Raw genomic sequence first — 27,265 nt, forward strand, 5'->3', positions numbered from 1 at the left:
CCTGTCTGGGCGAGGCCCTGAGCGCCAGGCCAGAGTTGGACGCAGGGAGGCAGTCCCTGGAAGCCCCCCACCCCAGGCGGGGCCCTACAGGCCAGGGAGCCAGGTGCCCCGCCTCACCCCATGTTCTCCCTCACCCCGCCTCCACACACCTCCCTGGTGACCCATACAAAGTCCTCCTGTGCTGACCACCCTGAGATAAGACACCCAGGCTCTACTGCCTCACCCACATGTAAGAATGCCTGTGGCCCCCACGCCATTTCCAGCCACTCTTAACACACTGGGTTCCTGATGCTGCTCCCTGGAAGTTCAGTTCAGTTCAGTCGCTCAGTCGTGTCCGACTCTTTACGACCCCATGGACTGCAGCACGCCAGGCCTCCCTGTCCATCACCAACTCCCGAACTTCACTCAAACTCATGTCCATTGAGTCGGTGATGCCACCCAACCATCTTATCCTCTGTCGTCCCCTTCTGCCTTCAATCTTTCCCAGCATCAGGGTCTTTTCCAATGAGTCAGTTTTTCGCATCAGGTGGCCAAAGTATTGGAGTTTCAGCTTCAGCAACAGTCCTTCCAATGAACACCCAGGACTGATTTCCTTTAGGATGGACTGGTTTGATCTCCTTGCAGTCCAAGGGACTCTCAAGAGTTTTCTCCAACACCACAGTTCAAAAGCATCAGTTCTTGGCACTCAGCTTTCTTTATAGTCCAACTCTCACATCCATATATGACTACTGGAAAAACCATAGCTTTGACTAGACAGAACACAGGTCCTTGGAGGTTCTGTGGGTGTTAATTCCTGCATCTGTTTGGGTGTGAGGATACCTCACCCAGTATGTGCAACCACAAAAATAAAACAATGGCTTCTGAAACGAAAGGATGGAAGAGTGACAGTCTACCTTATCTTCGCTTCCCCTGAAGGTGTAATACAAGCTGGGCCTAACATGGTCACTGAGAAAATAGGACAGTGTGCCCTCCTTTCTTTCCACCCTCTCCTCTTCCTTTCTTTGATCAATGGTCATTTACTAAGCGCCTTCTGTACACAAGTCATTGTGCCTAATGGAGACTGCAGGGAGATGTGAGCTGAGACTTGGGCAGGGAGGGACATGGTCCCTTCCTCCATGGAGGGAAACAAGTCTCATCTACCCTACTGACAATACAGGGGGTGGCTTGGCTGGTACCAGGAGAGAGATAAAAGGGAGTTTACTAAGGGGACTTATAAAAGGACATTTCTGCAGTGAGTGACCGGCAGGGACAGAAGATGGGAGATGGCACAGGTGAAGGACCAACAACTGCAGAGGTGCAGGCCTGGGCCACCTGCTTTGGCAGGAGGTGTGGGTATGTGAAGGGAATAAGCTGACCACTGCGGGCCTCCAGGTGCTCACTGCTGGAGGGTGAGGGGCAGGAGTGGCCGTCCTTGTCCAGCCCTCTGGTGAGGAGGGTGAGAGACTTTAGGAGGCAACCTCAGTTCTGTAACCGAGGTCCCAGATAGAACCGTGGAGACCAGGAGAAGCCCACTAAGGCTTCGCCGGCCCCAGCCCTGTCCAGTGAGCGGGAAGGGCCCTTTCCAAGCACAGACCCCTCACATGCACGTGTGTGCGCGTGCACAACTCCAGCACCCGCCTGCGCACACGTGTTCAGACACAATGGCTCAAAGGCCAGGCAGCCAGGCAGCCCACTTTGTACTGCTAACAAGAGGACCGTAATTACAGGAAGGGGCAGCCGGGCAGATAAAAGGATACAAAATTTCAACATCTGTTGCCATAAAGGGATAAGGAGAAGTGAAACGCAAAGTATCAGTTTGGTGTCAGCAGGCAGAGAGCCAATTTCAAAGAGTTCAGGGGGACAGAGGGGACAAGAAAGAAAAAGGAAAGGGGTGGGGGGAAAAAGAAAGAAAGAGAAAGAAATTACAGGGTTCCTTAAAGAGGTAAAGAAAAAAGAAAATGAAAAAAGCTGTCAGTAATACTTTCAAAGGAGAAGGCACATACTTAAAGAGGGGCAATTCCCATAATCACCCTGACTGAGGACCAGGCCCCCCGCCCCAGGTGGAGGGTCAGGGGCAGAGACAAATCCACACCTGGGCGGGATGGGCACTAACAGTGCCCTCAGAGTGGCCCAGCCTGAAGTCAGGACCCCAGTTTTTTCTGCAGACAGAAAGGGGTGTAGCCGGGCACCCTTTGTCATTCCAATGCTGTAGGATGCCGTGACGTGTATCTCCCATGTTCGGTCCAGGGTTCCAAGATAAGTTCCAGGCCACGTGGTGGCCCACAGGGTGACCCCATGAATGCTCTAAGGGTCACCATCTCCAGCCACAGGGGTGAGGATCAGGGAGTGCCTCGTGGTAGAGGTCTATTCATGCTAAAGAATGAGCAGTGTTTCAGTAGGCAGAGAGGGGGTATTTCAGGCACAGGGGTCAGGTAGTAGAGCAGAAGCCCAAGGGAAAAATACATGGTGTCTGTCAGAATATGTGAGAAGCTTCTCTGCCCCTGCCTCTGTTGAGAAAGAGGAGACTTAGGGGCTTTAGGATGGAAATGGAGGAGTCATGGGGCACCAGGGATGATGCTGGCCAGAAGGGGAAGGGGAGATGAGGTGGGATTATGCAGGGGTGTGAGTCACACACATACTGAGCAGTGCACTACCTAGCCAAGGACTCAAACCCTCAATACCCTAGGAGGAGCCAAGGCACCAAAACCCACCCCTCCTTTCTTCCTTACCCAGCAGTTCCTGGCTGGCTTGGAGCTACAGCTGGCCCCCTGGGAAATCTCCAGAGCCGAGTGAGACCTCAGGCCTCTCCATCCTGGTGCCCACGTCCCCAATGCCTCATCTCAGGGCACCAAGGCTAGATCCAGCTCAAATGCACCTTGGTAAGGACAGAGCCAGGGGAAGCTCTATGTGTGATGTCAGGCCAATCAGAACCCCCACCCACCCCAGGGTCTTCCAGCAGCAGGAGGTGTGCCCCACACAGACACCACCATTCCTGGGGCAGAGCCAAGGGCCCTTAGCAAATGCAGACAGAGAACACTACATGGGCCTTCATTTCTCCAGACTCAAGGTCAGGAACAGGATGACTTGGGCACAGTTCCGCAGGGCCTAACTAGGGATACCTCAGTGGCGGGTGAGTGGCAGGGTCAAGACAGAGCTCCTGGGGGCCAGGGATGGCCTGAACACCATCAACCCTTGGAAACAGGAACACGCCAGCACATCCAAACTGGGGGAAGGACTCTTATCTTTCTTCCCATCTGGTTTACACAGGTTAGAAGTCCCCTGCCGCTGGGCCCAGCCCATGGTCCACAGCTCTGAGAGAGAGGCAGGAGAGGAAGAAGAGTTGGGGACAGCCAAGCTCCCTGCCATCCAGGCAATGTCGTGGTGCCCACAGCCGCTCTCAGACCGGTGTGCTCCAGCTAGCACCTCGCTTCCTCGTGCCCTCAGAGGGAGAACAGAGGCTCTAGGAATCCTGAGGCACAGAGGGCTTGAGGGAGCCATGATGACATTGAAAGAGGTCCTCAGACACTGAAAAGCAGCCTAGGCTGCCTGAGGACCCATTCCTGAGGCACAGATGGATGAGGGCACGCTGGTGCCCAGCAGGTGCCTATGCCTCTGAGGTGTGTCCCAGCCCCCACCACCACCCTAAGGGCAGCCTCTGGAGGGGCCATGCTCTGAGCAAAACTGCCCTCCAGTGCTCCTCCCCCCAGGCTGAGCACACACATAAAAGAAAATCCCGGCCCTCCTCAGGTTTCAGTGGTGACAGGTTAAAAGCAAAGAATCCACCCAGCACTGAGCACCGCCCCGCCACCGAGTCCTGCCTTCGATGCTGCTCCACCTTCCAGATTGGCCTGTCAGTCAGGCTTTGCTGTTATTGAAAGATCAAACTCTGTCCTGCCTGTTCATTACCTTAATCCTATTTTCTACATGGCTTTATTATCTGCTTGGGCTTCTTTGGGAAAGAAGCTACAGACAGTTGTCCTGTCCATCCATTTCCTCCCACCAAAAGTGGATGCCTCCATCAGGGCATATTCCCCTTCAGTCCCTGCACCACTGGTCCTCAAGCTTCCCTGAGGACGGAAGAGGTGTTTAAGTGAGGCCTGGCTCCTCAGTGGTGAGGAGAGGAGTCTGGGAGCCAGAGAGAAGGCAGGTGAAGCCAAGCAATGCCCAGGGCAGCCTAGCCTCAGGCTGGCCAGAGGGTGCAGTGGCTATTTGCTGTCTGGCTCCAGTGAGAACTGAGGCCATAGCTGTCTTGTACCCATTCTCACTTGGGTCCTTTCTGGGTTCTATAAAGGCCAGTGTTTAGTGTTAGTGAGGTCTAGGGGTTTCATACGAGAATGCTGTTGAAGGAGCTGGTGCCTTAGAACTCCATTCTGACCACTAATCTGTGCCCCAACATACCCCCACCACGGCAACCACAGGCAGAAGAGACCATTCAAAGGTTACTCAGCCTTCAGGATACAGCTGGACCACAGTGGGGTGGTACACACCCTCACTGCCCCAGCTCGTCTACCATCCCAGGCCTGGGTCAGTACTGATGCCAAGCATACCCAACAACGTGACTAAATAAAACTGACTTTCAGCAGAAATGCCTATCTCTGTGACCTCGTCAGTGAAAAAGCAAACTATCTAGTCAGAGATAGGCAAACATGAGCAGACATTTTACCAAAGAGAATCTATAGAGGGCAAATTAGCACATGAAAAGATGTTCAACATCATTAGCTACTAGGGAAATTTGAATCAAAACCACAAGTAACACATCCATTAAAATAATTCAAATAAAAACTAGTGACACTACCAGATGCTGTTGGAAACGTGCAGAAACTAGATCTCTCAGATACTGGAGTCAGAACATAAAGTGGTAAGATACTGAAAACAGGCTGGCAGGTAAAAAAACTAAGCACATACTTACCAAATGACCCAGCAATTGTATTCCCAGGCAGTAATTAAAAAAACTGAGAACATGTGCCCACACAAAAGCCTATACACAATAGTTTGATCCGCAACAGTCAAGAAACAGAACAGCCCAAATGTTCTTCAATGGGTGAATGCTGACTGATGGGGAAAGAAAGTTTGGTATATGCATGCCAGAGAACACTACTGAGCAAGAAGGACGAGAGCAGTACTGACACACGCAGCGACTTCTGTGACTCAAGGGAATTACGCAGCATAAAGGGAAAAACCTCCAAAGATTACATATTACGTATATACTACATACATTATTTCATTTATATAATACCTTCAAAATAACGAAATTACAGAGATGAAGAACATCTAAGTGGTTTGCCAGGGATTAGGAGCAAGAGGGAGGGGCCAGAGGATGGGTGCAGCTATGAAGGTGTATAGGAAGGGTCTTTGTGCTAATGAACAGCACAGTTCTGTATCTTTATTGGGGCAGTAGTCACATGATTCTACACATGGGATAAAACTGCAAAGAAATTTATATACACAAAATAAGTAGAATCAGTTAAAGGTCTGTAGACTGTACCAACTGTACCTACCAACTTGCTAGGTTTGATATTATATAAGATGTTACACAGGTACCTTGCCTTCCTACTTTTGTAACTTCCTATTAATCTATAATTATTTCAAATGAAAAGTTAAAAAAAAAAAAAAAACACAGAATAGCAGGTAATCAGATGGGAATGTGTCAAGCCTGCCAAGGCAGAGAATTGTAAATAAAACCTAGGTGTATTTTAACTGTTCTTTATTGTTCTTCTTAAGGATCTGTGGGCACTTCCAAAATTTCTTTTAGAAAAATCATCTCTAAGGATAGATAAAATTTTTTATAGCCACACAGTAAGGCACTCCTTAGAGAAGTATCATAAATCCTAACTGTTATCATAAGTTCTACATGAAATTAGGCACCTATTATAAATTACTTCAACAGTTTCCATAAGCTAACAATTGATCTTATGTGAGAAGGTGACACAGTGGAGCCAGTCGGGTTGTGCGGACTTTGGAGGTTTTTCCCTTTATGCTGCGTAATTCCCTTGAGAGTCGCAGAAGTCGCTGCATGTGTCAGTACTGTTCTTGTCCTTCTTGCTCAGTAGTGTTCTCTGGCATGCATATACCAAACTTTCTTTCCCCATCAGTCAGCATTCACCCACTGAAGAACATTTGGGCTGTTCTGTTTTTTGACTGTTGAGGATCAAGCTACTGAACATTTGTATATAGGCTTTTGTGTGGGCACACGTTCTCAGTTTTTTTTAATTACTTTCAACCTCCTCCTGGACCACTCAGGCAACTGAAATGGGCTGGCTTGGGCAGCTCTTTCCTTGGCCTCCCAGCTGTTCCAGCCCCACCCACCCTGGAAGCCATGGTGGGCTCAGGAATCTCTTACCTGTTGAGGTCCCAGATTCTTAAGGGTGAGAAGTGCCCACAACAAGCCGTCCCTGTCACAAAGGAGCTGCCAAACAAAAGGAGAGCAGAGTCAGGTCTGGCTTGTCAGAACTTGTGGCGGAAATGGCTACACAATTGGAAGTGCTGTGCTCATTCTCCAGGGTACCATGAGGTTAAGCCAAGCTGAGAGAAGCAGCCAGGAGAGCCATCAGAGAAGTTGTGGGAAACCATATGGAATTAGAGTGACGGCTGTAACCTCCCAGAGCTGCTTGGCCAGAGGACCCACGGGTTCAATGGCAGCTTAAGAATGGATCTCTAGATTTGCAACTGAGGCCAAGGGAGAGCAAGCCTGTTGGTCTTCAGTTGTATGAACACCAACTTCTCCCCATAACAGGTTGTTGGGCGCTGGAAGCTGCTACCCTGGTCAGCGGTGAGGGAGGCTGGGCGGCTTTACTGAAGGTTGTAAGAGCTGGGGAATATGGCAACATGATACAAGCACAGAGCAGGCATAAAGGCACCAAAGTGAGAAGAGGCCAATGATGAAAGGCAGGTGATGGCATGAAAAGGTGAGGGTGGGAGAGCAGGGAGTGTGAGGGCCTAGGCAGTCAGTACTGCTGTGGGAGTGGGATGAAAGTCAGAGTTTAGAGGACAATGACAGACACTGCCAAGAGGCGAGAGAGAAGGAACACTCTGACCATATTGCCCATATTTAAGAGCCTCTCTTAAACCCCTAAAAAGTTCAACATATATAATCTGCAGTTTCATTTTAAGTGGAGGCCCAAACCCAGTGAGAAGAATCCATTCAATGAGCCAGGCTGGCCACAGTCCTAGGACTAGAACTTGAACCCATGTGCCAGACCACTCCTTTGTCAGAGGATTTGGAAGGTGTTGGGAGGGGGAGCCTGCAGGAACACTGGGCTTGAAAATCTAAACTGGAACAAGAGAGCTGAAAGCAGTTATGTCACTCAGGAGCCCTGGGGCAGGGAAGGGCCAAGTCCCTACATGTCTGGGCTTGGGGGGAGGGCCTGGACATATTAATGACAAGTTAGCACTGTGGGGCAGCAGCCTATCGGCCCTGGCCCTGCCCAGCACCTGTGGCTCTCTGATCCTAAGCATGTCAGTGGGGAGATGGATTTCCGCAGTTGGGGCTCTGAGAAGCCGATGGCTTTGGCTTGGTGGGGGGTTGGCCTGCTAGTTGCTGATAGAGGAGATGTTAGGGCAGGCACTGGGCAAGCCACTGATTTACAATCAAAATTGCAGGGCAGGGGTTTATGTTTCAACCCAAGGCAGACAAAAAGGCCACATAAACCACCCTGGAGCATCCATGCCTCAAATCAAGACTTCTCTAGGGACATGCTCAGTCTTCCCAGCCTCCTATCAACCTATAGGCATGCCAGTAGCCACTAAACTAGAATGGTATTCTAAAACAGTCACTCTGTCATGCTCCAGGTGACACCCAGCCTGGTATGCAGCCACTGGACACTGAAGCCCCAAACTACAAAGCCAGGAGGTGTTATCCTCACTTCCCTCTCCCACCAACATTTTTCTCTTGAGGGCAATCCAGTAATAACTGGTAAAGCTAATTACCTTGGGTTGGAAACATAATAGCCCTTAGAAATCATTCATGCAGGCAATAGGGCTCTCCAGACTTTTGAGAAGTAGGGAGCCAGGTGAGGGGCACCAGCACAGACACACAGACTCTTAAGGAGGCCTGTGGCAGACCTCTGACTGGCCACAGGCCTAAATTACCATCAAGGTCAGTCAATGGAGAAAGAGGGGAGGCGCCTCCACAGCTCTGACTTCCCAGCAGCGATGGGAACCCCTGCCCCTGGATTCCTGTCCTCTGTTCCTGCCCACCCACCCCTGACCCTCACCCTTTGCCTCCAGGAGGAATGCCTCTCACCTTCATGCCCATAAGGATCTTTCTTAATTGCCTGGATATAACAACTGTGAACATTTCCTTCCAAAAGCTGCCCTTTTCCCTTGTTTAACCATGTAAAGCAGGAAGCAGATACAGGAGGGAGAGTAGAGAGTCCCTCTGGCATTTATGAGGGCCTAAGGCGACTGATCTGATCTGATCTGAAGAGTTTAATCAAATTTAACACTCAGTCAAAACAAAACAAAAACAACCATGTAAGCAGCAGTTAAGCAGATTTGGAGCCAGGTCCTGCTTGGAACGTTCACCAAGATTCACATCCAAACCACAGGGACTGTCAGCCCCCTGAGGGACAGGGACGGTCAGCCCTACTCAACAGGCAGAAGCAGGATCTGCTGGCTGCTCAGTAGCCTGACAGGCCTTCCTCTTAAGTCCTGCCACACGCTGATCGTGCCTGCACGAGACAAATGGCATTTGAGGGGTTGTCTTCTCATCTTCTTTTTGAGATCATGGACTGTCTGGTGGCTCTTGTGTATTCCAGTGCCCAGCACAGTGTCTGGTACCAAAGAGATGCCCAAAACAAATCTACAGACTTCAACTGAAAGGGCCTTCCAGAGTTCACAGCCAACACAGCAGAGGAAGCTAGTCATAGGAGCTGTGAAGGGGGTCCTTCTGCTTCTTAGAGGATTAATTCCCAAATCTGCAAGCTCAGACCTGAATAACACATGACACAGTTTTGGTACAGTGAAGTTGTACAGTGAAGCACAACCAGATAACAGATGAGAAGAAAGGAGCATTGACAAAGCTATATATTGTCACTCTGTTTATTAAATTATATGCAGAGTACATAATGCAAAATGCCGGGCTGGATGACTCACAAGCTGGAATCAAGATTGCCTGCAAAAATACCAACAACCTCGGATATGCAGATGATACCACTGTAATGGCAGAAAGTGAAGAACTAAAGAGCCTCTTGATGAGGGTAAAAGAGCACAGTGAAAAAGCTGGCTTAAAACTCAACATTCAAAAGACTAAGTTCATGACATCTGGTCCCATCAATTCATGGTAAATAGATGGAGAAAAAGTGGAAACAGTTGACAGATTTTATTTTCTCGGACTCCAAAATCACTGCAGACAGTGATTGTAGCCATGAAATTAGAAGACACTTGCTCCTTGGAAGGAAAGCTATGATAAACCTAGACAGCATATTAAAAAGCAAAGACATCACTTTGCCAACGAAGGTTCATATAGTCAAAGCTGTGGTTTTTCCAGTAGTCATGTATGGATTTAAGAGTTGGAGCATAAAGAAGGCTGAGTGCCAAAGATTGATGGCTTTCAATTGTGGTGCTGGAGAAAACTCTTGAGAGTCCCTTGGACTGCAAGGAGATCAAACCAGTCAATCTTAAAGGAAATCAATCCTGAATATTCACTGGAAGGACTGATTCTGAAGCTCCAATACTTTGGCCACCTGATGTGAAGAGCCGACTCAATGGAAAAGACCCTAATGCTGGGAAAGATTGAAAGCAAAAGGAGAAGAGGCCAGCAGAGGATGACATGGTTAGACAGCATCACCAACTCAATGGACATGAATCTGAGAAAACTCCAGGAGATAGTGATGGACAGGGAAGCCTGGCATGCTACAGTCCATTGGGTCACAAAGAGGCAGACACGACTTAGCAACTGAGCAGTAACAATAACCAGCAATACCTAAAAATGTCAGCACACACATACACACACATGCTCTTACACAAATGCATACACTCTCTCACCCTGAGGGTCTAAAAGTCATTCTGACTCCACAAACTCTTCTCTTTTTGGACCAGAAAGTCCTTATCAGAAGCTAGCCTTCTACAATTTCTCATCCACTCTACAAAGTCTCACCCTGCCCAGATGCCCAAGCTACCTTACTGGCCCCCTGGTCCCAACTTAGGAAAACCTGGCCTCACAGAGATCATCCATAGGCCCAAGAAGAAGACATAAGAGCCCTCACATCAGAGAGACCAACAGAGTTGGGAGTTCTGGTAGTCAAGTTGAGGAATAGAAAATAACAAAGATACATAACAGAGGAGAGGAAAGTATGAAGGAAAATCAGTCAGGTGTGGGCAGGGTGAAAAGAAGGTATATACATGCTGCCTCTGCCTTTGTTTGGACCCTCTTCACTACCCTAGGAAGTGACTGAGCACTTTCTGTGTGCTAGAGTCTGCAAACAAAGTCTCCAAAGCACTACTCTGTCTACTCCCTCATGTCTGACAGACGAGGACACTGAGACACAGAGAAGTAACAACCTTGATCTTGCTCACACATGGAGCAACCAGTGGGACTAGAATTTGAACCCGCAGCAGCAGCAGCAGCAGCAGCAGTCTTAATTCCAGAGCCCAAGTGATTTTACACCCTGTGCCCCATAAGTTCTTTCCCCAGCACCTAGTATAATGCCTGCCACATACTGACAACTCAAATGCTTATTGAATGAACGAATGGACAAGTGAACAAATGACTCCACCTGGGAGAAGAAAGGAGCGACGGAGGGGCTCTGAGGAGGGGCAGCAGAAGGGTGTGCTCGGCAGCTGTGCCCCGTGGCTGGCCTGGAGCTGCCCAGCTGGCCCAGGCCCCAGCCGCCTCTGAGCTGGGCTGACACACTTTGGCAAGGGAGGCCACCAGAGCTGTCACATCATTCACCAACATGCCCATCAAGTGTATTCAGTTCTCTTCAACCCGCATTGGCATTTTAATTACTGTTGGGTAAACTAATTTGTACAAATGAAGGCCGGGCTGCCTAATAGAATATGCAAGCTCTCTGACCTCTGACAGGCACTGACACGAGATACAAAGGCCGCCGAGGAAGGCTTTTTATCTGAGCCTTATTATTCTCTATTACTCCAATTAGTCAGGCTCCAGTGCTCCTAATTGGAGGAAAAATTGCAATTAAATCAATTTTTGATGGGCTGCAAGTGGGCTCCCGAACCGCCCTGCTTGTGAAACACTGATATTATAGCAGCAAAGGTCACAGGCTTCATCGGCACCTGGGTGCCCCCCGATTTCCCTTGGCCCCCTCCTAAAACGCCTCAAGGAAACCCCTGCCCCTCCATCAGCTCGGCCAGCAAGGGTGGGAAGAAGAGAGTCATTAGAACATGTCAGGTCTCATTGCTGCTGCCGCCATCTGCTAACCTGCGCCATGGACATCATTATAGCGGCTAAGTCCCAAAGCATGAATGCAGTGCGAAGGTCACACAAACTCATCGGGTGAGGCTAGGCCAGAGGCAGAAGTGCAGTGACAGCACTGTGAGGGAGGGACCAGCGGAGTGGGAACAGGAGGTCAACAGAAGTCAGGAAGAGGAGAGACACAGTCCTGGGCAGGTGAAGGATGAGGCAGCCAGTTCCCAAGATCCAGTCAACAGGGCACCCCAGGGGAAGGGAAATAGATGTTATTTGGGAAGGAACAAAAAAGAGAGACAAAGAAATCTTGTTCTCATCAGCAAACATCCACCTTGCAGTGGGGGTACATACACCTGAATGCTCTCTACAGACCAGAAGGCTGAGTGTCCCATCAGTGATGGGGTCAGAAGCACAATGTGGGGCCTACCATCTATAGCAGTGCCTGCCTATCAAGGCTGGGGAGGGAGTGCCCAGAACTAAAGCTTAACCACAGAGGAGAAGGTAAACACAACTTCGTTCACCAAACTAAAGGATAACAAGACCAAGATGCCTCTCTGAAACTTGAATGAGTAAAGTTTAAGGCAAATAAAAAGAAGGTCCATTTCACATAGCATCTGGCATACCATTACCTCAAAGAGATGCTTCAGACAGAAAACAAAAATTCAAAAGAAGGTTAGCCCAACTTCATGGGTGATTGAACCAAAATGGATTAACAGGGAAAGAAGGATGTGCCTTGTCTTCAAGGGGTCAAGACCAAAAATATGTTGAATAAATGCTGGTCTATCTACTTAATGTAATATTAAACAGACATTTAAAATGATATTCCCAAAGAATATAGACAAGATGTTTTATAAGAAAAAAAAAGTAGGGTACAAGCAGCATTAATGGAACTATTTTAAAATAGCTGAGTGGGGAAGTTAAATACAACTTTGTTGATCGAACTAAAGAATAATTAATTATTTTTAACTACAAAAGAGGCAAGCATACACAATGGGAGAACGGTCAGTCTCTTCAATAAACAGTGTTGAGAAAATTGGATAGCCACTTGCCAAAGAATGAAACAACTATCTTATACTGTACACAAAAATTAACTCAAAATGGATTAAAGATTTGAATGTAAGACCTGAAACCATAAAACTCCTAAAAAGAAAACCTAGTAGTGACACCACTCCTGGCAATGATTTTTTGTATGAGACTCCAAAACAAAAGCAACAAAAGCAAAAATAAACAAGTGGGAGCTCATCAAGCTAAGAGACTTTTGCAAAAGAAAGGAAATCATCAACAAGATGAAAAGGCAACCTAATGAATGGCAGAATGTATTTGCAAAGCATATATCCACTAAGGGGCTAATAACCAAAATATATAAAGAACTCACACAACTCCCCTGCAGAAAGCCAAACAATCTGATTAGAAAATGGGCAGAGGACCCGAACATTTTTCCAAAGAAGGCATAGAGATAGCTAGCAGGCACATCAAAAGATTCTAAACATTGTTAATCATCAGGAAAAATCCAAATCCAAACCACAATGAGATATCACTTCACATCTGTTAGAATGGCTGTCATCAAAAAGACAAGAGATAGCCACTGCTGGAGAGGGTGTGAAGAAAAGGAAACCCTCATGCACTGTTGGTGGGAATGTAAATTGGTGCAGCCACCATGGAAAACAATGTGAAGTTTCCTCAAAAAAGTGAAAAATAGAACTACCATTTGTTGTTCGGTTGTTAAGTCATGTCTGACTCTGCAACCCCACGGACTGTAGCGTGCCAGGCCTCCCTGTCCCTCACTACTTCCCAGAGTTTGCCCAAGTTCATGTCCATTGAACTGGTGATGCCACCCAACCATCTCATCCTCTGCCTCCCTCTTCTCCTTTTGCCTTCAATCTTTCCCAGCATCAGTCTTTTCCAATGAGGCACCTGTGGAAAAGTATTTGCATCAGGTGGCCAAAGTATTGGAGCTTCAGCTTCAGCATCAGTCCTTTCACTGAATATTCAGGGTTGGTTTCCTTTAGGATTGACTGGTTTGATCTTCTTGCAGTCCAGGGGACTCTCAAGAGTCTTCTCCAACACCACAGTTCAAAAGCATCAATTCTTCGGCACTTAGCCTTCTTATGGTCCAACCCTCACATCTGTACATGACTACTGGGAAAACTATAGCTTTGACAATATGGACCTTCATTGGCAAAGTGATGTCTTTGCTTTTTAATATGCTATCTAGGTTTGCCATAGCTTTCCTTCCAAGAAACAAATGTCTTCTGATTTAATGGCTTCAGTCACCATCCGCAGTGATTTTAGAGCCCAAAAAGAGAAAATCTGTCACTGCTTCTACTTTCTCCCCTTCTATTTGCCATGAAGTGATGGGACCAGATGCCATGATCTTCATTTTTTTAAATGTTGAGTTTTAAGCCAGCTTTCACTGTCCTCTTTCACCCTCATCAAGAGGCTCCTTAGTTCCTCTTCACTTTCTGCCATCAGAGTGTTATCCTCTGCATATCTGAGGTTGTTGATCTTCTTCCTGGCAATCTTGATTCTAGCTTATGAGTCATCCACCCCGGCATTTCACGTGATGCACTCTGCATATAATTTAAATAAACAGGGTGACAATATACAGCCCTGCCGTACTCCTTTCCCAATTTTGAACCAGTCAGTTGTTCTGTGTAAGGTTCTAAATGTTGCTTCTTGACCCACATACAGGTTTCTCAGGAGACAGGCAAGATGGTCTGGTATTCCCATCTCTAAGAATTTTCCACAGTTTGTTTTGATTTACACAGTGAAAGGCTTTTATGTAGTCAATGAAACAGAAGTAGAAATTTTTCTGGAATTCCCTTGCTTTCTCTATGATCCAATGAATGTTGGCAATTTGATCTCTGGTTGCTCTGCCTTTTCTAAACCCAGCTTGTACATCTGGAATTTCTCAATTCAAGTACTGCTGAAGCCTAGCTTGAAGGAAGAACTACCATATGATCAAGTAATTCCACTTCTGAGTATTTGTTTTTTAAAAATAATAATAATTTGAAAAGATACATGCACCCCCATGCTCACTGGAGCCTTATTTAAAATAGCCAAGATATGGAAACAACCTAAGTGTGCACTGGTGGATGAATGGATAAAAAGATGTGGTGTGCATATATACAATGGAATACCACTCAGTCAGAAAAAAGTATGGAATCTTACCATTTGAGGCTTCCCTGGTGGTTCAGATGGTAAAGAATCTGCCTGCAATGCAAGAGACCCAGGTTTGATCCCTGGATTGGGAAGATCCCCTGGGACTGGGAAGAGGGCATGGCAACTTACTCTAGTATTCTTGCCTGGAGAATACCATGGGCAGAGGAGCCTGAGAGGCTAGAGTCCATAGGGTTCCAAAGAGTCAGACATGACTGAGCGACTCACACCCACTTGCCATTTGTGATACAGACAGGCCTTAAGGCATTAGGCTAAGTGACACAGGTAAGACAGAGAAAGACTAATACTATATGATTTCACTTATATGTGCAATATAAGAAAGAACAAAATGAATCAAAACAAAACAAATGAAAAACCAAGTTCACAGATACAAAGAACAGACTGGTAGTTGCCAAAGGGGAGGAGGTAGGAGACAGGAGAAATGGAACAAGGGAGTCAAAAGGTACAAACTTCCAGTTATAAAATAGATAAAGTATGAGGATGTAATATACAGCATGATGGCTACAGTTAATAATACTGTGTGGCATATCTGAAAGTTGCTAAGAGAGTAAATCTTAAAAATTCTCATCAAGAAAAAAATAATCGTAACTATGTAAGGTGATGCATGGTAACTAGACTTATGATAGAGATCATTTTGCATTGCATTCTAGTATCAAACCATTATGTTGTATATGTGAAACTAATATAACGTTATACTTCAACTTTTAGAAAAACAGCCTGTGACTAGAAAAGGAAGGAGTAGAATGAAACTCACTAAAATGCTTCAAGTGACTGCACATGGGCAACAGAGTAATTAGCAATTCTTTCTTCTTTTAAATTTTATTTTATAAATCTTCTTTAATGAGTATGTGCTACTTTTTAAAGGGAAAAGTATATTATTTACATTTTATAAGAGAAAACACAACATAACCAAACATTCCTGCCCACTGACTCATGGCCAAAGACAAGTGGACCCGATAATGAGCTGCCTGCTTAAACAGGTGTCAGCAGTGGCAGCCCTGGCACACCTTGGGCTGAAGCTGTGGAACTGATCAGTAGCCCAAGGTTAGGACAGAAAGCCGCAGGTCAGCAGGGAGGGGCTCCACTAGCCTCTTTCTCCCAACTCAGCACTGGCCAGTAGAGAGCAAGACTGGCCCTGACTCCCACTGTGGGCAGAGGCCTGGAACACCTGTCCCAGCCAGTGTCTATCTGCCTGCCTGTCTTGTGTGTCTCTCCTCTCTCTCACACACACACCCCTCAGACCCCTCTCAGCCCATGTGCATCCGGATAGGATGGTGCAAGTAAGCCACCTAGGTCAGGCTCTGCAAAGTGTCCAGGGGCTGGGGCTCCCCAGGCTCACCCTCCTAATAAAGACTCTAACAACAGCAACAGAACAGGCTTTCTGCTTTCCCACGGAGGAAATTCCTCTATGGAAACACATAATGCTCGTTTTCCATTTTAACCGGTGGTAAAAGGGCAGCCTGGCCAAGGATATAAGACCCTTGGCCCAGGCTAAACAAGAGGAGGCTTGAGGTATAGAGGCTGCTCTTCCCAAATGCACCAATTCCACTCAAGAAACAGAAACTTACAAACTTGAGCAATGGAAGGGCAGAATTAACAGAAAAAATTAACTACATCAAAAACAAAGACTCACAGTACAATGGAATAACATACATTCAATCTACTGAATTTATTAACAAGACACGTTGGAGACGTTCCTACACTCTCTTTTCTATCTGTACAGCCTCCCATCCACCCCCAAGAAGAAATGGCACTATATTCCAGTGCTAAAGGAAAAACTAACTGGGTCAGACTTCCTGAGAAATGATGAATATAGATCCACAAAACTATGTACCTAACAAGAGGCATGAAAAAAAAAGAAATACATATGGTCGTTATTTGTGGACACTAAAACTGTCTACCTAGAAAATCCAAAAGATTCAACTAAAAGTACTGCAACCAATTTCAGAGCAGGATGAGGTGGATGGCACACTGTGTATGACAGTGGAAGGGAGAGTGGGGACTCCCTGGGGGTCCAGTGGCTGAGACTCTACAACTCAGCTGCGGGGGGCCGGGTTCCGTCCCTGGTCAGGGAACTAGATCCCACATGCCACAACTAAGAGTTCACACGCTGCAACTAAAGATCTCGCACACAATGAAGACTGAAGATCTCATGAGCCGCAGCTGAGGTGCAGTACAGCCAAATAAATACATATTAGACAGAGAGAGAAGAGAGAGAAAGGAGTGGGGGCTCAGGACTGCTGGCATGGGATCTTGAATGAGCAACTAACTGTGCTACAAAGCCCAGTTGCTTTAACAATAAAACAGAAATATTAGGACTTACTGAGAAAATTATATGGGATAAGATGCTTAGAGCAATGTATGGCACACAGCAAATCCCCACAGATGTAAACTATTATGCACCAGCAATCACCAAACAAAATGAAATTAGAAATCCATTTGCAAAAAAGAATTAAGAAATTGTAAAATAGCCAAGAATAAATCTAACCAAAAAAAGCGAAACAAAAAGAAACAAAAAACTAAGACAGCCCCATATGAAAAAAACTCTACTATATCCTTTACTAATGGACACAGAATTGCTGAGTAAGTGGAGAGGTACATCATGTTCCTGGATGAGAAGTCTCCAACTGTCAGTTCTCCCATCATTAGCCCATAAATTCAATACAGTCCCATCCAAACAAGATTTTTTATTTAATCAGTTGATTCTAAAATTCATATGGAAGAGAAAACAAGAAGAGCTAAGAAATATTTTTACAAGAACAATGAGAAACAAATCACTTGACTAAATATCAGTGCTAGAATAGACAACTAGATCAATGAATCAGAATAAAGAATCCAGAATCATACCCATATATTTGTAGGGAATCAGCAGATCCTAAATGTGGCATTTAAAGGCAGTGGATGAAGGATGAACTAATCAATAAATGGTAGAGAAACCATAGGACATGCATTTGGCAAAAATAAATTAGAGCCCTAACTCACAGCAGACATCAATTCCAGATGGATTGAGGACATAAACATTTTTAAAAACTACACAAAAACCCATAAACGTGTTAGAAGAAAATATAGGAAAATAGTTTTATAATCTCGAAGTAGTGAAGGCATTCATAAGACAAAACTCTGAAGCCATAGGGCAGAGATGACAGAACTAATTTCCAAATTACAAAAAACTACCCAACAGCAGACACTGTAAACAACAGGCTGAAAGGAATTACCAAATATATGTAGTAGTCAAAAGATTAATACCCCAAAAATACAAAGATATTCTATAAACCATAGAGGGAAAAAACAGATGAATGAGCACAAATTTTCAGTAAGTAATATATAGCAAAAAAAATATACCTGGCAAAAAAAAACATGCAGTAATGTTAACCCTCCTAGTAATCAAAGATTTGCAAATCAGAAAACAATGAAAAATAGCTGCAAATACCTAGAGCATTTACCACACACCAGGTACTATATAATTAATTCATTTAACCCTCAAAACATTCCTACAGGGACTTCCCTGGGGGTCCAGTGGTTAAGACTCCAGGCTTCCACTGCAGGGGGCATGAGTTCCTTCCCCGGCTAGAGGAACAAAGATCCAGCATGCCAGACAGGGTGGCAAAAAAGCCCAACAAACCCACATTCTACATTTTTGGTGATATTTTTCTAGATATGATAATGGTATTATAATCACATTTTAAAACCATCACTATCTTTTAGACTATCCACTGAAATATTTACTTATATGCCTGATATTTGCTACAGAATAATATTGGAGGGCAAAGTGTGTGAGCAATATTGATGAAACAAAATTGGCCAAGAATTGATTAATTATTCTACTTTTGCATATTTTGAAATTTTCCATAAGAACAAAAAAATTAAGTCACTATGAGGTATGTACTACCATTATCATCCCCCTTTCACAGATGAGGAAATTAAGGAATAGGGAGGTTAAGTAACTCACCAAGTCACATAGCTAGCAGGTGGGAAGACTTGTGATTTGATCTCAGCCAGCTGGGCTCCAGAGTCCAGTTTTTAATCACTATTCTATACTCACTACCAGAACTGGATATCATTTTTTACCCTCCAGAGAAACAAAAAAAAATTTTAATCTGATATTATCCAGTACTGATAAGTATAAGAGGAAATACATATGTATATACTGTTTGTGGGTATGTAAAGAGTCGGACACGACTGAGCGACTGAACTGAACTGAATCTGATACAGTCCAAGTGGAGGGCAATTAGGCAGCATCCAAAAACTTTTAAATGTACTTACCCCTCAATCCAGCAACTTTATTCCTAAGTATCTTCCTTAGAAAAATATCTTACTATATGCACAAATAGGCAAGTAAACAGATGCTTCCTGAGGCACTATTTGTAATAGCAAACCACTGGAAATAACCTAAGTGTTCATCAATAGCAGGATGGCTAAGTAAACGACAGTGCAACCATATTTTTCTGAATCACAATGCAGCAGTAAAAAGAATGCATTCTGACATCAAAGGACCTCTGAGCCACATGGGTCCCAGAGGAAGAATTCAAGTTACAGAATACATGCATATTGTGAGCCTAAAACTGAGCAAAACCATGTATTTGTGTAAAGACCTGGAGTGACATCTACAGACTTCCTACAAAAAGGAGAAGAATGAGGGGAAGGGCCACAGAAAAAGAACCTTTTTAATATTCTCATATATTTTTATATAATTTTATAATTTACATATTTTTAAGCTTTTTACAAATGGAACATATTTATATATTACTTATCTAAAAAATAACATAGGAAATGAGAGATTAAAAGGAGGATGATAATAAAGAATATTCATTTTGAAGTTGCCTGAAAGGACTGCATCTTGCTGGTGCCTGAGTTCAATGTGATTCTGAACCCCACACAAACCACACAGTCCCATGGCTCCTTCCTAAACCTAGCTGACGCCCTTTGACAGGGACCATTCACCTGGAGGGCTTCTGAGTGATTAAGGCCTGAAACAGTTGTCTATGAGAATTCCACAGTTTCCTCTCTGCTCTCATATAATAGTATATACCCCCTAAACTTCTGTTTTACAAGCACTTTCTCTGTAGAGAGGTTAAGAACCAGTTTCTTCAAGCAGGAGAGCTACTGAACTCTGCTGGGAGCCTATCAGTGGTCAAAGCCATGGCTTACTCCACCACAGTGCCCCGTACTTACTAGGTACTCAAATGACTAATGGTGCTAAGGCTAGCTAAGCACAGAATTATTTCCAGCTTTAAAACAGATCCACTTTTTCCTCTTTCCTCTAGGCAGTCCATTTGTCATCATGGTAGTGGTCAGGCCCAAGGACTGGGTCTGCTGCTGCTGCGTCACTTCAGTTGTGTCCGACGCTGTGCGATCCTATGGACGGCAGCCCACCAGGCTCCGCCATCCTTGGGATTCTCCAGGCAAGAACACTGGAGTGGGTTGCCATTTCCTTCTCCAATGCATGAAAGTGAAAAGTGAAAGTGAAAGTGAAGTCGTGTCTGACTCTTAGCGACCCCATGGACTGCAGCCTACCAGGCTCCTCCATCCATGAGATTTTCCAGGCAAGAGTACTGGAGTGGGTTGCCATTGCCTTCTCCAGGACAGGGTCACCAGGCTGCTAACATCTTCTGGGCTTAGGTGGCCCACGTGGTCTGGTGATTCCTGGGGAGACTAAGGCCAAACAAGCTCTGCTGCTTTTTCAAGTTTCCTAATGAGATAATCATGATGGTGTGATCACTCACCTAGAGCCAGACATCCCGGAATGTGAAGTCAAGTGGGCCTTAGAAAGCATCATTATGAACAAAGCTAGTGGAGGTGATGGAATTCCAGTGGAGCTATTTCAAATCCTGAAAGATGATGCTGTGAAAGTGCTGCACTCAATGTGCCAGCAAATTTGGAAAACCCAGCAGTGGCCACAGGACTGGAAAAGGTCAGTTTTCATTCCAATCCTAAAGAAAGGCAATGCCAAAGAATGCTCAAACTACCGCACAGTTGCACTCATCTCACACGCTAGTAAAGTAATGCTCAAAATTCTCCAAGCCAGGCTTCAGCAATACGTGAACTGTGAACTTCCAGATGTTCAAGCTGTTTTTCGAAAAGGCAGAGGAACCAGAGATCAAACTGCCAACATCCACTGGATCATCGAAAAAGCAAGAGAGGTCCAGAAAAACATCTATTTCTGCTTTATTGACTATGCCAAAGCCTTTGACGGTGTGGATCACTATAAACTGTGGAAAATTCTGAAAGAGATGGGAATACCAGACCACCTGACCTGCCTCTTGAGAAACCTGTATGCAGGTCAGGAAGCAACAGTTAGAACTGGACATGGAACAACAGACTGGTTCCAAACAGGAAAAGGAGTATGTCAAGGCTGTATATTGTCACCCTGCTTATTTAACTTCTACGCAGAGTACATCATGAGAAACACTGGGCTGGATGAAGCACAAGATGGAATCAAGATTGCCGGGAGAAATATCAATAACCTCAGATATGCAGATGACACCACCCTTATGGCAGAAAGTGAAGAGGAACTAAAAAGCCTCTTGATGAAAGTGAAAGAGGAGAGTGAAAAAGTTGGCTTAAAGCTCAACATTCAGAAAACTAAGATCATGGAATCTGGCCTCATCACTTCATGGGAAATAGATAGGGAAACACTGGAAACAATGGCTGACTTTATTTTTGGGGGCTTCAAAATCACTGCAGATGGTGACTGCAGCCATGAAACTAAAAGACGCTTACTCCTTGGAAGGAAAGTTATGACCAACCTAGATAGCATATTCAAAAGCAGAGACATTACTTTGCCAACAAAGGTTCGTCTAGTCAAGGCTATGGTTTTTCCTGTGGTCATGTATGGATGTGAGAGTTGGACTGTGAAGAAAGCTGAGCACCGAAGAATTGATGCCTTTGAACTGCGGTGTTGGAGAAGACTCTTGAGAGTCCCTTGGACTGCAAGGAGATCCAACCAGTCCATTCTAAAGGAGATCAGTCCTGGGTGTTCTTTGGAAGGACTGATGCTAAAGCTGAAACTCCAGTACTTTGGCCACCTCATGCGAAGAGTTGACTCATTGGAAAAGACTCTGATGCTGGGTGGGATTGGGGGCAGGAGGAGAAGGGGACGACAGAGGATGAAATGGCTGGATGGCATCACCGACTCGACGGACATGAGTTTGGGTGAACTCCGGGAGTTGGTGATGGACAGGGAGGCCTGGCGTGCTGCAATTCATGGGGTCGCAAAGTGTCGGACACAACTGAGCGACTGAACTAACTGATAAACATAAGTAGCTGGCATTTGAGTAGGGGGATGAGATGGAAGGAAGACAAGAACCCCTAGAACCAGAGAGGAAAACAGAGCTCAACTGGAGAGCTACACAGATAAACCAGATACCAACTCAACAGTTTCATTTTAAAATCTGATTCTTCCTAAACATGCCCATGTTAACAAACCACAGAGGGACCCTGAAACTCAGACTTACTTCAGATGTAGGCAGGAACATTAAGTGTTTACAACACAGAGAGAGAAGAGAGATGAGGACAGGTCAAAGAGGACTCTGTGGTGTTGTCCTTGACCCACGGTCACATTTAAGCCCAGCAATGGCATTCCCTAGAGACTGATTGGCCTGGTTCTTATTTTTATTCTCAACATCACATAAGCACCAATGTGGGGTATTTTCATGTGGCAAGCATCAAAGTATAATCAAGACCTTCTAGAAAGAGGCTCTCTCTGAGGAATCAAAGGGCAAGAGAGCCCACCCACACTACCTATCGCCTGACTGCATGGCATTCCTCATCCCCTGGCCTCATAACTCTGACAGAGCTTAAAACGAAAGAGGCCCTAATGACTTTCCAAAGAGAGGCCCACAGTGACATCAAGTAAGCTGAGAAGAAGGGAGACCGAGTGTGTGAGAGTTGATTTACGGATTCACTACTACCATCTGCATCATTGGACCACTTTTCTTCCATCAAAAAGGGAGAGGAGAAGTGGAGATGAAGCTCTGTACTCCTCCACCTAGCCTGATTGCTGTGGCATTTTCCACCATTACCCCCGAAGGCTACTGGTGATGGAGGAGTGGTCAAGGAGTGGGAAGGGAATTTTCCTTCTATCATGGAGGTGGACAGACCAGTAGGGCCTGCTATGCATCATGAACTATACACAACAGGGCTATAGAAATGGGATCCATGAAAAGAAGAAAGGAGAGGACTATGTCTATGTACACAGGAGGAAAAACTGATTCCTCAAGAAAGTCTCTATTGTAGAGGAGGTCCACCAGTAAACCCTGGTGTGCAGATTTAAGCAATAACTCTCATGTCAACTCCTTCCCTGTGATGAGAGACACTAAGGGCCCCAGAGTCCTCAGGTTGGCACAGACTGAGGCTTACTGTACAGGGGGAGGAGGAAAAATTACACAGCTAGAGATAGGAGAAAAGTAAGAATACTGAGGTCCTTCTCTGCAAGTCTTTCATTACAGGGCTTCTCAGGAAGGTGAAATCCCAAGGGACTTTCTTATTTCCAGATTAGTGGGCAGCACCAGCAATCTTGACCTTGAACTCTGCTCCTCTCCAAGATTTCCTGCCCTCTAGACAATGGCACTGAGAAGAGAGAGGCGGGAGTCTGTGTGTTCCATCCTGTTCCGCTGAAGTCCTGGAGTCTAATTCTGGCCGCCTGCTAGTCGTTCTCCTCCGGAGGCGGCCCAGTCAGGTCTGTGCCATCCCAGGACTCGGCTCCCGTCTCTCTCTGCCCACTGGAAGGGTCCTGGGCCACTGCACATTTGTCCAACCTCATGTGTCTGCAGTCCGGTTTTTCCCCCATGAACACGTGAGAAAAGTGGCAGATTTTTCTAAGGACACCATCAACAGCTTACAGAGGGAGGAATGTCTAATCAGCAGAGCAGTAATGAAGTGAGAAAGAGGAGGTGAAAGCCAATAATGCCACAGTTCCCTCCAGACTGACTGACCGTGAGAGCTGGCGGCCAAGGTGCTAAGCTGCTACCATCCACATACGTACTAGCGCCATCACCTAGACGTTTGGGACGGGCTGTCAAGGAGTAATTTGCCCTTTATGAAAACAGCAGACACTAACTGCTCTGTCTGCCCTATACGCTCCTTCCACACAGCTGATTCTGAGACTTCCTATATTCTTACATAATCTCCCTCCTTGGCCAGTTAACCAGTCAAGGGGTAGGCAGCTGACCCAAGCAGGGCCAGTGAGATTTCTGGATGCCAGTCCTTCTCCATGACTTAATCCATGAGCTGCCAAACTCAGGAGCTCTTGGCAGCCTCTGGAATAAGCTGGTCAACTGGGAAAAAGAAAGGAGCTGAGATCCAGAAACAGAGATGAGCACTAGAGGCATTAAGTCCTGGCAGACTGCGGGCTCTGGGTCCAGGACTCCTGATGCTGGACTCCTGCTCTTCCTTTACTTGATTGCTCAGCTTTGCCCTTGGATTTATGAGCCAAACATTTACAGTTTTATTCGAGTTAACGTGAATTTGGTTTCTGTCACTTACAAACAATTTATCCTGACTGCTATAGAACTTCAATTCAGTAGCCACTGGACTTCTCATCCACCTGAATGTCCTCACTGACAAATAAGCAAAGGGCTTTGCCAGGCACCCACTGGACACCTTGAGGGCTAGCCAAGAAGAGACGCCTCGTCCATGAAATCAATAGCTGGTAGGCCTCCTATGAGAGCAGATGACCAGAGCAGCATAGTCTGGCCTCGAACTTCAGAAAGGGTATGACGTGTTTTCCTACATTTAGGCCCAAAGAGAGTGCCAGGGAAAAAAATTACACTCCATGCAGAGGTGGGTGGGGAGACTGTCTACATGACAGCAGATAACAAGGATACTGCTTGAGGCAGGGGGTTATAGTTTCTAAGGAAGAAAGCCCTATCTTCAGAGACTGGGCCTCTGGGATTTCTTTTTACAAACTGATGAGAGTAAAAATTCTGTTGGAAACCACAAGGCTCACTCTGCCAGGACAGAGTCTAGGCCACTCTCAGACCCTTCCATTTTCAACAACTATGGGGCCAGGCGTCTGAGAAATAAGCAATCTAACAATACTTTCCCAGCACTTATCTGACTTGAATAAAGACACACAAAATGACTGAAATAGTGATGAAAATATAGGAGTCAATTTTACTATTTTCTTTGTATATGTTTGAAATTTTGAAAGTTAAAAAATATACACACCCATAATTAAAACTTTGAAACCACCAGCAATGCCTTTGTTACAACTTTTTTTAATCCCTTTCCCATCTTGACCCAGGACCAGTAGTCCTAAAACCAAGGGAAAGATAAATCTGACCCTAAGAGCAATCTCGTATATTCCACTGTTAAATCCCTCTGAGTGACAAATTCCAAAAAATGAAGAAGGAACCAAGCAGAAAACTCACATATGTAAAATTAAACCCACGTATACCTAAAGTAGTCCTCCTAAAACTCTTTTTTTCTTTTGGCCATGCCACACAGCATGTGGGATCTTAGTTCGCTAACCAGGAATTGAACCCATGTCCCCTGCAGTGGAAGCTCAGCCCTAACCACAGGGCCACCAGGGAATTCCCCTCTCTCTCTCTCTCTCTCTCTCTCTCTCTTTTTAATGAAGCTAGCCCTAGGTTTAGAAAGGCATTTGAAGTCATTAGTCAGAAATTACATATCAGGAAACCAAAGCTCATTCATGGTCAACCACATTCTGGAGCATAAAATAATAAATGATATCATATGTTGTATAAAAATGTTATAAACATCACTAAATATTGCATAAATAGACACATATGTGCACGTTTATGTGTATCTATATCTATCTATTTAACTCTCTCTATATAGTAATATTAGTCGTTCAGTCATGTCCCACTTTTTGTAACCCCATGGACTGTGGCCCACCAGGCTCCTCTGTCCATGGGATATCTCCAAGCAGACATACTGGAGTGGGTTGCCATTTCCTTCTTCACTCTCTCTATATATACCTATAAGAAATTTGAAGCAAAACATGACAAGCATTTGAGCTTCGGGTTCCTCCAAAGACCCATCTCCTTACAGGTAGTTACTGGGTGGAGCCAGACACAGTGAGCAGCCTCTCATTCCGGCTCCTCTCCCAGCTACTTCACACCTACCCAAGACCCCCAAATTCCACCCAGCCCTGGCTCTCCATAGACCTCACCTCCATGCTCCTGCTTAGGACTTTGTCAACAGCCTCTAGGCACCAAATTCTACTTCCTAAGGCCCCATGCTAGGCAAATAACTTGGCATATTTGTTTTCTGGGAAAAGTCAACCCCTCAATGTTTCATTTCACCTCTTTGGAACACTGGAATAAAGGCCAAACACATCAGGAGCCACAGCGAAGCACTGGGGCCAGGGCAGTACCTGACTCAACGCCATGCCCACCATCAGCGCCACCAGAAATGCCCTTAAAGTACCAAGATGTGGGGTACGGTACCTACCCACTTAAGCCACATGTAATCTCTGCATATATGTGTGCATACACACCTGTAAATTACCAAATTACACACTTTTGATGTATAAGTCTGCTGCCCGCCCCCCACCCCAGATCAGATCACCTTATCTTTCCAACTTGGGCTTCTCCTTTGGAAGAAGAAATTTGAGGGGAGCGGTTTTGCCACCTGGAGACTCCACTATAAGCCATACCAGCCAAGCCAGATACCCAGAAAGCATGTGCCAGCCCAGGTCACCGATTCCTTTTCTGCCGAGTCACCACACCTCACCCCCACCCAAGCAACTCGAGGAAGAACACTGAGGAGATTAGCGGGTCTATCCCTCACCCCCTGCTCTGACCTGCTCTGACTAGCCCAGGGCCAGTGGGTGGCTGCTGGCCATTCAGCCCTCAGTTGCCGACTATCCGAGGCGGAAAGCTATTCTGTGGCTCGACTCCCAGGTGCTGGTATTTGGCTCCTGGGAGGAAAGAGAACATGGGCCCAGTCACAGCCTTGGGAAGAGGTGCCTGCCCAGCTGGGTTGCCTTGGCCTTGCCAACAGAGGTAGACACACACGTAGACAGACACACACACACACACACAGCCTGTGTTTGCTCCTTTTGGTAAGGAGGCACCCAAGATGCTGCACACATACTCACACAGCTGCACCCACTGTTTGGTGTTTCTACTCCTGACGAGAATGGTCCACGGGCACAGGCACACCCCATACATACAAATACCCCTGTGTGCCCACTGCGCCCCACAGGAGCCTCTCTCCTCAGTCTTCCTGGGTACTTGTGATTTTCAGCCGGCACAGGTGTTAAGCCCCTTCCATTCTCTTCCCTCTTGGGCCTGTCCCTCCCTCTGCCCTCCCACGGTAAGTGCTTTCAGGCCACACAATGAGTGGGAGGAGGAGAAACACTTCTATTGAGGAAGGCGTTTTGTTGTTTCATCCCTAAGCGGGGCTGGGGTAGGAGAGGAGGGGGACCCACAAAATTTCTAATAAGCAGTTTCTCTCCTCAAAGCTAAAATGATTTTCTTTAATTGCTTGGTGGGAACAGTTTATTGTGGGGGTCTCTGCCCTCCTCCCCCCCAGCCTAATTGACTTACTGAAGTTTAACAGGGGCTTTCACCTGGAGAGACTGCAATTACTCCCCCCACCCCACATTCGTACCTGGGCTCTCCCCACAGGGGGCCTTTGTTCCCCCTAAATACAGCAGTGACACAAATGTCCTCAGCAGCAGGGGAACGCAGGGAAGTGGTAATTTTCAGCCCAACGCAATTAGCTGAGGGCTTTTCAGCCTTCCCCTTGAATGGTGGGGAAACTTTCGGC

At 45.9% G+C, this 27,265-nt stretch overlaps 1 protein-coding gene across 2 annotated transcripts in view; it reads right to left on the reverse strand.

Moving 5' to 3' along the window:
• The window catches only part of FBXW4 (F-box and WD repeat domain containing 4), an 83,334-nt gene that overhangs the window by 4,965 nt on the left and 51,104 nt on the right, over positions 1–27,265 (reverse strand). For both annotated transcript variants that reach the window (XM_024985593.2, NM_001101985.1), the window contains 1 exon segment: positions 6,320–6,385. In XM_024985593.2, the coding sequence (XP_024841361.1) occupies positions 6,320–6,385 (66 nt within the window).

The sequence above is a fragment of the Bos taurus genome, chromosome 26 (assembly GCF_002263795.3).
Source record: "Bos taurus isolate L1 Dominette 01449 registration number 42190680 breed Hereford chromosome 26, ARS-UCD2.0, whole genome shotgun sequence".
NCBI lineage: Eukaryota > Metazoa > Chordata > Mammalia > Artiodactyla > Bovidae > Bos > Bos taurus.